The sequence below is a fragment of the Scomber japonicus genome, chromosome 11, assembly GCF_027409825.1.
Source record: "Scomber japonicus isolate fScoJap1 chromosome 11, fScoJap1.pri, whole genome shotgun sequence".
NCBI lineage: Eukaryota > Metazoa > Chordata > Actinopteri > Scombriformes > Scombridae > Scomber > Scomber japonicus.
The window spans coordinates 8743426-8755837 of record NC_070588.1 but is presented as its reverse complement, the minus strand read 5'-3'; the positions used below and the strand labels follow the sequence as shown (position 1 = coordinate 8755837).

Below are 12412 nucleotides of genomic sequence, written 5' to 3'. Positions count from 1 at the left end.
AATTAACTGGACAGCTGTGTTCATTACATACATTTGGCAGTCAGTTTGTATCCTCCCAGGGGTGGAGCATGTCCGTCTACTGCATCAAAGCCTGAAGATACCAGAACCACATCTGGGGCAAACTCATTGGCGATAGGCATTACCACCGTCCTAGAGTAAACAAAAAGGAGAAAAACACATATTTAACTAAACAATGCAATTATGTTAATGACATGTAAGACAATTAAACAGGCATGTATATTTAATTTAAGATTTTACTCTTGTCACCACAAGTATCATGACTTTATATAGGACACCATTTGAAAACTACCGAAGCGTATTGCATTCACTTTCCTGTTTTTCTGGCTATTTTTTTCCCTGTTTTTTGGAGTAATTCGGGGTAATTATTTTTCTGTTTCTTTTCGTGGTAATTTTTTTCTCTGAATTATCGAGATACTTCGCGATAACAGCCAACCTGCAAGTGACACCCATCTATGGTGACTCCTGCTCCGCACATATGCCCAGTTTCTGAGCTTTTTGGTGGGACTTTGTCTTTTGACCAATATATGCAATTAGAGAGAGAAAAGGAAAAGAGGGAGAAAGATATATAATAATAGTAACACCATCTATATGACTAAAGACAGGACAATCTCCCAGTGTCTTAAACCCAGATCAAAGTAAAACTTGATTAAACTAAACAAGCAGGTCATGTTTGATTCCATTACATCGAGCTCTCAATAAAGAGTGAATGTGTCCAATGTTTTGAATGCCCTCTAAAAAGAAAAGAAAGAAATTACTCAGAAAACCAGAAAAAAATTCCCCCGAAAAACCAAGCATAAAAATAAATTACTCTGGAAAACAGAAAAAAAATACTAACTTTTTTATTCAAGTGAATGCAATACGCTTCCGTAGAAAACAACTACATTCATGCATTTGGGTTTTTAGTTTGATACCCTTGACAAGAAAGCTATGGAGCGAAATAGAAAACATTTCTTGAGATAAGAGACTGTTGCTCAACCGATTCCCAAAAAAACCCCCACAAAGCCTGAGGGGGAAGATATTCAGAAAATGAGCTATCCAATGGGGATACAAACAGTCTGAACATACAGGGAGATTCAAAAAGTACATGAAATAAAGCACTAAGGGGATTCAGAGGGAACATTTCAAACATGTTTCATATTTTGATTACGATTCTCCTACATTAAAACTATTTTAAACCCTTTTTTATTTCTGCCTCTGGATAAGCAGCAAATTGTAAATGTGGGGGGAGATATTGACTGAGAAGTATGACAGCGAAGTGAATGCTTGTGACAGAAGAAAACATGAAAACTCTGCAAAGCCACTTCCTGCCACCTCTGATGGCTGATGACCTCTGTTCTTCATATCATTCATTCTGATGATGGTTGTAGTATAGTATCGTGCTAACATGGAGATGCTACATTTTCCAAGAATGTTTATTTCCACCAAATTAGTTTGAGTAGCTGTATATCAGTCGCTGTAATTCTAATTTTGTTCATAGCTTTGCTTTCTCTTTCATGGTTTTCAAAGCAAACATCCACCTAATGAGTTTGTATGTACAGTATGTGTGTGGCAGTGAAAATTACAGCATGAAAGTCTTGAAGTGGTCATTTTTGAAAAAGTGGAGGCAGCAATACAAGAGCCTTAAGTAAAAAGGAGAAACGGAAGGACAGATATAATTGCATGTGTGTATGTGTGTTAAGTATGGAGGATAATTCTAACACTGGATGGGTGTGGTGAATGAGGGTTGTTTGTGTACAACCTTCATCTAACACACAGCTGGCAGGGAGGGATGCTTGTGAGCAATGTGTCATTCACAGACGTTGCGGCTGGAAAATCCATACATGAGTCGGATTTATTTGATGACCTGTTTAAAAAAACAACATCCAGTCTGTGTGTTTAAAACTAAAATAGTTCTGCACAGAAAGATTGGACTAGACTACATGAGATATAAAAAAAAAAGGTAATTCCTTAAAGATAAATGAATAAAACTATTAAACACATGATAACTTCCCCTCTGGTTATCTTTTAACTTAATCAGAAAATCAGTGAATTTCAGCAATCTGTTCCATCAGCAGTTTTTTTTGAGTGCAACAATAAATTTGTAATCAGGATTTATGAACTGGTCTATAATAACAGGATTGGCACACCAGTAATCTTGTTTTACAGTTCTCAGTTAGTTCATAAATAGTTAGACTTCCCAGATGGCCAAACAAGTGGTTCCCCAAGCTTTGCTGTTGCTCAGGTTCTGCACAGGATTTTTTTTTGGGGTCTATGATATTTGGACAAGCAGTGTTTTGGTGAGGTCTGAGTGATGGAGTACCACAGGGTTCCGCCGTGGGTCCCCTGTACTTTGCCGACCTCAGGAACACGGTGATGGTTTGCTGGCTGTGGGCGAGCAGCGTGCCCTGAACTCCGGAGGCCATCGGTTTTTCCATCTCTAGTTCACCACCAAATTATAACCCTCAACTGTGCACACCACACCCCCCACCACAACACAACACTCATACGTACACACAGCTGTCTGGGGGAGAGGAGGGGGGTAGTATTAGGAGCGCTTTGGTAATCTCAGACAGCCAGCATACACAGGGTGCGTGCGTCACTGTGTGTTACCATGCATCTGGCAACATTTCAGAAGAAAACGTCATGTAAAGAAGATGATGAATTAAGATGGAAAAAAAGAGTTGGAGTGAGAGAGATAAAGACGAAGAGAGCAAGAAGATGAAGGAGAACAAGGACTGAAAGAACCAGTCAGGGGAGGAGTCTGGAAAAAGAACTCAGACTGAATGAGTCAAGGTATGAATGAACAGTAAATCATAAAGGTGAAAATGATGTCGGTGCTAAATTTAGTGTAAACGTCTCTAAAATGGTTTACATGCACATGTTCCATTGTGTCAACAAGCTTTCAATCAGACAGTGATCAAAAACACATTAATTCATGGGAAAACCTCACAAATAACAAGACAATTATGTGATTACCAACCACTATGCTTAAGCAAGTTAATATTTTTCACCTCCTGTTTATTTTATTGCATGTGTTTCACATTTTTCTCTCTTTTTCTCCGCCCACTCACAAACTTACTCACAGCCATGGCCCATTAACATTTGGGCCATAAAAGACCCCACACTAAAGGATGTTGGCCACAGGCGCTTATGAGGGCTAACACATGACATAGAGGGAAACCTTGACCGCCAAGGATTCTTTTAAACTACCGAGGGCTCCCACATCCCCCCTCTTCCAACCTTGAACACAGACAGAGTCAGTTCTGGTCCTGATGCTGAAAACTGCTGGTGTCATCATTTCCAATCCCCAACCCCCAACCTCCAACCCCCCAACCCCCCAACCCCCCCTGGAATAAAAATCCTGACATTTAAAGAAATAAAAAGCCACAGCAATCAATTAGAAGACTAGCAGAAGGGGAAGCCAGTGGTTTTTAAGGAGGACTAATTGTGCGTGAATCAGAGACTATGTATGTGGAGATGAAAAAGCCTTTCTGTTAATTAAGGGAGGGGAGATTTTTACGACTCAGCCATAGCTACGGGACATCCTGAGCGAAGACATTGCAAAGTAAACCACTGCTGGCTCTCTCACGGCTAGATCTTACTGTGAATGGAATTAGCTGGGCAAGCATGTATCATAAAATGTTGCCTGGTATGATGTTTTGTTTACCTAGCAACAGGTATACAAATTTGTGCCAGTTTCTGTAGGTGTTGATGACTGTGTGGAAATGTTTTATGGTCATTAAACTCCAACAATTTGGTTTTGCACTTTTGCACAGATTATAAAAAAAAAAAAGGATGATGAAAATCAACGCGATAACTCTTAAGTCTCTAGAGAGGGTTGAGCTCCAAAAACACTAAACTAATGCACCTTGATAATTGTCTTTGTTGGACTCTCCCTGCCTGGTAAACACGCATGTTTTTTCAAACTCCACACCCCAGTCTGCAACTTAGCAAGTCTAATGTGGCTCTCCAGTTCTGCATTAACCATTACTGGACTGTTTTCAAAGGCTGAGTGTAGTTCTCCCCCGATGATGACTTAACTGATTTTGATGTGGAGTTACCCTTGAAGTCTTCATTAATGGTCGCATGTAGTACACTTTATGTGTGACAATGGATATCTATGACAGTAATTAATGTGTGTTGTTTAGTGTATTTTATCCAGCAGTATTAAAACTTATGTGCTGGTTCATTTTATACTGGAATGAAGACGTTTTTATCCAACATAATCACAGACACATGAAGTTGTATTTTCACTGCCAGCATCTCTGCCTATATGTGTCCATAAAACACATCTTCCTTTGTCCTTTAAACCTGCTTCTGTTTTCTACAGACTGCAAACTTCATCAGGCTAAACCTCACAAAAAGGCCTTTTTCCCTTTGCTTTGCTCTGACTAATTATTCCTCATCCGATTCTGACGGGTGCATTAAGTTTTTGGCACCTGTCATCTTACTGATTTCAAGAGCGAAGAAATGCACTTGCACAGGTTAATACCAGAGTACAAGGGTAATTTTTTGATTGAATAATTTTGTGTAATAACTCTAGCTCCTATTTTATACTTTTTCCACATCTTGATTATGCCTTCTGATCCAATATACTTCATTAACATGGAGTGCAACGACTGAAATATGGCATGAAATGTGGAATGAAATGGAAAAGATTAGAATAAAAAAAGAAGTACACATGATTTTCATATTGTTTTCATAACATGTCATAAAATAAACTGGTTATTTAACATCCTAAAATATAATTAGTTTTCTTACAAACAGATATGCACTCACTTTTCTTGTCTTGTATGTTTTCCAGTTTTTTCAGTTAAATTGGACACATTGACTCATACAATTAAAATCTCTCGATTTAGAAGGCGATTACATTACTATATACAACCTGTATTTACCAGAACTAATTACCATTATCATCCAAGCCCTAGGTTTCTAACGGTAATATAATATTACAATGCCAGAAAAATGTCAAATGATGAGCCATTACCATCAGAGAAATTCATGTGCAGCCAACCAGTAAAAGGCCTGGCAGGGATCAGTTTGGAAGAAAATATAGACTCTGCCCTTTAGAGGGTGCAGTGCTCATCAAACCAGCCAACAAATGGTTAAACTGGAGAGCTTCAGGGCTTTCCCCTCCGTTCATAAAAAAAAGTAGAGGAGAGCGGGAGAAGAGAGAGGGAATAAGAGAGCAAAAAACTCACACACGCACACTTACACTTCAAAGCCCTGTCATCTGGCGCTGCGGAGAGCTGGTTTGAATTAAGTTTAATTCTCCTCCTCTCTCGTCTTTCCAAGTTCATGGCAAAAGAGGGAGTGAAAGGAGGAGGTGAGAGAGAAAGAAAGAGAAAGAGAGAGAGGAAGAGAAAGAGAAAGAGACGGTGCTTCTGGTTTTCATTAGGGCCAATTTTCTTATCTTTTTTCTCTGTGCTTTTTGGAGGCTCAGACTTGATCCCCTGCAAATGCAACGTGGCACAGGCCAGCGGAGGAATAGGAAGGTGCTGGCTGCAAGGCACGCATCCCAAAGAAAAGAGGAGAGGAAAACAGGGATAGAGATTGATAAACAATGAGATTTAAATAGAGAGAGAAACTGTGTATCAGGTGTCCATGCACATGTTGTTATGCGTGTGTAAGCACACTGATGTCAAAGCTGCATGTGTGAACATTTGTGCATCTGTTTCTCTGTGCTCTTGTGCATAAAACATGCACCTTTATGTATGTTTGAGCCAAAAGCCTTCTGCATTTCTATGAGCTTGTGTGCAGGATGTGCATGTGTGTTTACACGTGTACTTGCATGTGTGTGTGTGTCTGTGTGTGTGTGTGTGTGTGTGTGTGTGTGGTAGATCTATGAGCAGAGAGACAGGTTTGCTGCTGTCTTGTGGGGCCTATAAATTGTTCAATACTGCATAGCCACAGGGGATTAATGGTCCCAGGGTCTGAGGGTCACACCCAAAATCTCCTTCATTTTATCTCTTTGGACTGTTTCCATAATGCAAAGAACACTGATTCAATAACCAACAATTATATACACAGAACACACAAACACAGTTCAAGCCCCTCCATATGCACTCAGATGCATGCATGCACCCCTGAACAAACACATCAATACCAAAACTGCTGTTCTTCCAAGTGGTTCCACTATTTTAACCGAGTTTAATGTTAAGACCAGTTTGTTACCTATTAGCTTGAATATTGATCAGCTCAAACTCAGATGGAATATTTCCCATAATGCGCGTGCAGCAATGCCCTGGCAAGAAGTAAAGATGTAGCCCACTGACTTTACACATTAAATTTAGTTTACTCATCACAATGAGTGTTACACAGCATGTGAAAGCAGCTGTATAATGTCTTCTGTGGCTCTGGCTCTTTAAAGTTTGAGAAAATAACTGTTGCAATAAAGCTTGAAATGCATTACAAATTGAAGGTTTGGTGTTTAAAAGATATGGGAATTTGGGATGTAGTAAGTGTTTAAGTAAAGATAACATTGGGTTGCATTGAGGGAATTGTAGGATGTAGTGTTTTTGGTAGTGTGATGCACACAGGGATTATAAATCCGGTTATCTCAGCCTCTGCTCCACCAATTATCACCCTTCTTCTTTAAGTCTTTCTCTTGTGAGTCCACAAACTTTATGTCAGTGCAACACTACATTTCTGGAGAATCACATGAAAAATAAAAAGTATAAATTTGTTATACATTATATTAAAATAATAATACTTGATTTTGGCAAAGTAGACTCAAGTGTATATGTATCAGCAGTGAGGTGTGTGTGAGAGTCAAGCTGCACTGGCTGTTTTTAGTGATGGGTTATAAATAATAGTCTGTAGTATGATATATTTCAGGTAGTCATCAGAGCACATGCACACAGAAGGGTACAAAGAGGAGAATGAAGAGGGGAGGGAGGAACATAAAGGAGAGAGAGAGAGTCAGAGAGTGAGATCACAAGGGGTCTGTGGTGCATTAACGGGCTAAGGTGTGCTTCCGGGGGATTGCGTGCTGAAAGCTGCGAGAGAAAAGTGGACTGACGGTTTGATGTGTCTGGCTCAGGCCAGATGGACACACGGTCACAAACCATGGGCTCATCTTCAAAGAGTGCTGGAACCAATCCAGACCTGCTCCTTTGCAAGCAGCATGAACCAAAATTTGTATGTGACATGTACATGTCGGTGGTGAGTCCATGCCTGTACACTTGTAGGTCTTTTTTAAGCTGTGTCTATACATGCATATTTTTCGTGTTACAGTTAGCCCCAGATAGTGAACCTAATAGAAGTCAAGCCTGGCATCAACAGTCCCTGATAGATCTTTGGACAAACAAGGCATTGCATACTCAAAGGGTGCCAACAGGAGGAAGTAGACAAGACAGATATTTAATGTTACAAGGAAAATCAACATTTACAACATGATCATTCAGGTCACAAATTGTTTCTAAAGCAGAAGATGACATAATTGTCTTACCTGAATGCAGCAAGGTACTCTGCATCACCTATTGGAGGTTCCAGTCCGCCAGTAAACGCCATGTTCACATTGAAGCCTACACCTGCTCCGGTGCCAACCTAGAATGCAAACACACACATACACGACTGGGTTTGTAACACATACATTTAAACAAATAGCAGCAGACAGCAGGGGGACAGACTGGTGGTCCCTCTCACCTCGTCGGGTGCTCCACTGCCAGGGAAGAAGTTTCCATCATCATAACGATGCAGTGACAGATAGAGAATGCTGGGGTCACTGTAGAAGGCCTGCTGGGTGCCATTACCATGGTGGACATCCTGTACGCATCAAAAAGTGGCAGGTTAGGGCAAACTCTTCAATAGAATGTGGAAAAATTGTGATTAAGAAGGCAAATAAGAACAATATCAGCTAAATTAGCCTTTGACCCTAACTGTATTGCTCAAACAACCAGCTCACAATTATACTTATTACAGAAGTTGAGAACATCAAAAGACATGGAAAGTGAACGAGTTGCACAGAGACATGACCATTAACTGCTGCACCTGTACTAAGACCGACTAAATGACAAAGTGATTCTGCCAGACAGTTAGTCTGCATCTCAGCTGCAGCCTGTTCTGATGTCAAAAAGAGACGGTCGACAGGATTCAATAAAACGCTCAACTTCAATAAGTTATTTATTTTTGCCAACAACATGACATCAATTAAATGACCTCATTGTCTATATCCCAAGAATGCATTAATACACAAGTCCTAAAATGTCCCTGTTGGCTGGAGGCAGAGTGGCATGACAATGAGGCTGCTAGCTGCACTTAAAGTCCCCCTGTGACAGACAGAGAGGAAATGAAAAGGCCCTTCAAAGGCTTTTGGGAATGGCCATGACCAGCCACTGAAGAGCACTCCTCCTAGACACGACCACGGCTTTGTCATACATTTTTAAAAATGACTTTGTCTGTCTTTTTTGGGGGGGAAGGGGGACAGTGTCTGACCTAAATAGCTAATCTTTCAAGCTCTTTTTCTCCCTCTCACAAGTAGATTATATGGCTTGTGTATTCTGTGTAGTTCTAAGATGTCCTGCATAACTACTATTGAAAACTGGCCACAAAATTATAATGGTAACACAAACAAGATGTGTAACAGTCATCATAACAACCCATTCCCATACATCTACATGCAGGACTGGACAAAAGGTCAGGTGGGTACAGCAAACTCAATCAGGAATCATGGAAGTCTGATTTTATACAGTGCTCTCACCCAAAGCGCTTTACAATTTGCCTCTCATTCAGCCATTCACATCCACTCATACACTGAGACTGCTGTGAGCTGGCGTGCAAGGAGCTAGTCTAATCATCAAGAGTAATTTGGGGGTTCACTGTCTTCACCAAGGATGCTTCAACATGTGGAAAGGAGGAGCTGACACATTTTTGTTGTGAGGAGCTGACAACACATTAATCGTAATTTCGTGCTAGGTTTCAAGTGTGCTAGGTTGGTAAGAGTGAATACAACTTACTATACGAAAAAGGGGAGACTACACATTCACAGAAACAAGACGGGGGCGAAACCTTGTGTATGGCTGAACTGTGTATGAAATGCTAGAGGGCTTTTAACATAAAGCAAAAGATAGAGGCTTCTTTGACTGATGTGATTTGTTTTGTTTTTCAGAAACATTTTTCAACTATATCACACATGTTTTCGGGGAATGCAACACAATATAGTCAAATAATTAGAAGCAAAAGAAAATATCATCATCATCTCAGTGTTGGGCTTCTAGCAGGAAGATTTCCAAATAGGTATCATTCAGATAAACTGACCACATATAGCAGGCATGTCAAAACTTTTCCATACAGGGCCATGTGCCTGCAGGTTTTTTGTTCCAACCAATCAAGAGCACACGTGATTTGACCAATCAGCAGTTTGAAGCCTGAGATCAGTTGATTAAATGAGTCAAGTCTGGTGTGCTGCTGCCTGGTTGGAATGAAAACCTGCAGGCACATTATAGCCCTTTATGGAATAGTTTGGACCTGCCTGACATATAGGGAATCTAAATGGTTACTTTCTCACCTGAAAAAAATATTAGCCGACCAACAGTCAGTCAGTGACTCAGTAGACAGATATTTGCATGTGCATGGCTGGCTCCGCTGTTGCCGTCCAGCAAAAAAAGGTGATTGTACACATTTGCATACTTATTCATTCACCAAATAAATAGTTATGTGGAAAAACACTCCGCTCACCCAGTCTACGATGAGGATCTTGCTGACATTGAGCCTCTGCTGCAGGAGTTTGGCTGCTATGGCGACCGAGTTGAAATAACAGAATCCCCTGAGAATAGAGACAGACAAAAATAGTCATAAGATGGTAAATAGATTACATATTTACAAGCTAAATTGACTTTCTTACAAACATGCATAAACATAAGCAAAGCTTTCACTGCTGAGGGCGTTTTAAATTACATTGGCATTGTGTACAACCTGATTGAGCAATACTCTACTTAGATACATGCAATAAAAACATATATGAGAGAAAATTCATAGCTGCTATAATACGGGCTAGATCAGATATTTTTCTTGGTCAAATTTCAGATGCACTTACATAGGTGTGCTCTCTTCAGCGTGGTGGCCAGGTGGTCGCACTACAGCAAAACCATTCTGTCAGAGAAAACAAAAATCATTCACACAGTTACAAAAAGTCACATGGTCCATGGAAACAGGTCTGACCCATGGATAATATGGTAACTGGTAATCCTAATTGCACAAAAAATGTCTGATGACCTCATCATGATCCTCTACCAGTATGTTGGTCAATAGCAACCGTAATCCTGTCACAATGTTTCTTTTAAACTGTCACCATGTTAAGTAATTCAAATGTGCACACACACTCACTTAGAAACAGATGCTTACAGTACTTCAGGGTCAGTTAAGGGGAGCTTTGTTAAGGCAGGGACCTGCGGGACTCCAAGCAACTGCTTTTGGGGCTCCCACTGCTATGAGGGGACATTAGATAGATGTTCGGGCTGATGTAGAGCGAGGCAAGCTGGACTAATGATGTTGAGTCAGCTGCTGTGGATTAGCAGCTAGCCAGGAGATTATTGTAGAGACAACTGCCTCAGCTGGTTTTAGGAAACCCGGTTAAAGCAGGCTGCATAATACAATATGTACGTAGAAGTGTTAGAGACACTTGTTGTTTCTCATCGCAGAGGAAAAATAACTATGGATTAAAATAGACATTGGGAAAAAAGTAGAAAGCAACACATGGAGAGACAGAACTGTGTGTGGGTGTGTGAGGAGTAGATTTATGGCATTCTGTTGAGTTCAGAGAGTTGGTGCAGGTGGAATTTGGTACTTTGGCTGTAGTAGATCCTCAGAGGACCATCTGTATGTGTGTAAGCATGTGTGAATGCATGTGTGTGCATAAGCACGTGCACACGTGCATATATGTGTTAAGATCAGGTTAAGCTGAGGGCAAGTCAATACCTGTGAGCTTAACCCTAGATGGAGAAAGTCCAAATTATTCATGTTAGAGTTTTGTTTTTTTTCATCCCAGGGGACACGATCCATTTGATTTTCCTTTTAAGGTCTGATATTAATAATCACACAATGTGCTATGTAGAAAGACCAGACTATTATTCCTTCATAGTAATTATGCCCATATGTAGAAGTAGTACTGAGCACTAGCAATCTCAGCTAAAATCCGTGTGGGTATAAGCATGGCGTGCTACTGTCTCTCTGAGGAATGTCATTAGTCTGTGGTATGTTGGTGCTAAGCTAACGCTAAGTGTGACGGCTGCTCTGCAGGTGGTTGCGGTGTAAGGCTAATAAAGCAGGCCTGTTAGTGGGGACTGTTAACGTTTGCAGTGCCCGTGTGCCGGGCCTCCCTGCTGGGTTCAAACAGTAAGCAACCACTGCTGCCACAGACACAGGAAGGCTGGCTGGTGGGCAAGGCATGGCGGGGGTGGGGATGTCTGTCTGGGAGGTGCTAATGAGAACATTTGAGATAGGTGTTTTTGGCTTTGGGAGGAGGTTACGTTTCTCTCTTCTTGAGGTGTTGAGGTATAGTTCAAGGAACACAGTATGCCTTTTAGTGGCAGTAACAAGGCTGGATTCAACCATTTGCATTACTGTTATATAAAGATTAACACAATCCACAATGTATCTAATAAACAGCTTTGCCCCTTTTAAGGCGGTTTGAAATAACTTGAGTGGAAAATGAAACAAGGCAAATAGACCAAAATTAAACCCTTAAAAGTCGCAGCCATTCATTTATTTAGCAATTTGTCCAACTGAGCTTTGTTTCTTGTTTGCTCCATCTTAGAGGTTATTAAATGCACAAACAGAATTTACCGCACAGACATGACACGAAACACACACCTTCAGTTCTCCTGACGCTACTTTGAATACCAGCTCCACCACCGAGCCGACGGCCAGACGAGCTGCACTGGATGAATGGACCTCATTCCAAATGGTGTCGCTGTCCACCTGCCAATATACACACACACACAAACACACACACACAGAGACATGCAGTCATGTGTTGTTTATATCAACTTTTTAAAAAAGCTGGAAGTATTGGCCTTTTGCACTGTTTTTCATTTATTTAGGAATTTAGGGACATTTGATGGTGCAGTTTATGGTGCTTCAGTGTGACAGCAATTGTAAAGCTGTGAGCACATTTGAGATCATTTAGCTTGTGTCATCTCACAGCATCAAAGTTAGTCTTTGAAAGTTTGTCTGTTCTGGACAGAGAAGTGGCAGTGAACAGACTCATGGAAAATTCATTCACTGACATCAAGACAAAACAACGGAGAGAGAGAGAAATCATGAGGCAGTGACACATATTTAGCAGCTTAATCATACAAACAGTCAATGCTACATGTGCAGACAGCATACTTTCTGAATATTTAGTTTAGTATACTAGAAAGAGCAGATGTTGGATAACTGCATGTTAATTTTACAATCAATAAGTCTAATT

The 12412-nt window shown here is 40.6% G+C and overlaps 1 protein-coding gene across 2 annotated transcripts in view; it reads right to left on the bottom strand.

Annotated features, from left to right (window-relative positions):
* The window catches only part of hdac4 (histone deacetylase 4), a 128531-nt gene that overhangs the window by 13491 nt on the left and 102628 nt on the right, over positions 1-12412 (bottom strand). For both annotated transcript variants that reach the window (XM_053328170.1, XM_053328171.1), the window contains 6 exons: positions 11812-11919; positions 10037-10092; positions 9679-9766; positions 7648-7767; positions 7451-7548; positions 32-150 (listed from right to left, as the gene is read on the bottom strand). In XM_053328170.1, the coding sequence (XP_053184145.1) occupies positions 32-150; positions 7451-7548; positions 7648-7767; positions 9679-9766; positions 10037-10092; positions 11812-11919 (589 nt within the window). The remainder of the gene's footprint in view (positions 1-31; positions 151-7450; positions 7549-7647; positions 7768-9678; positions 9767-10036; positions 10093-11811; positions 11920-12412) is intronic.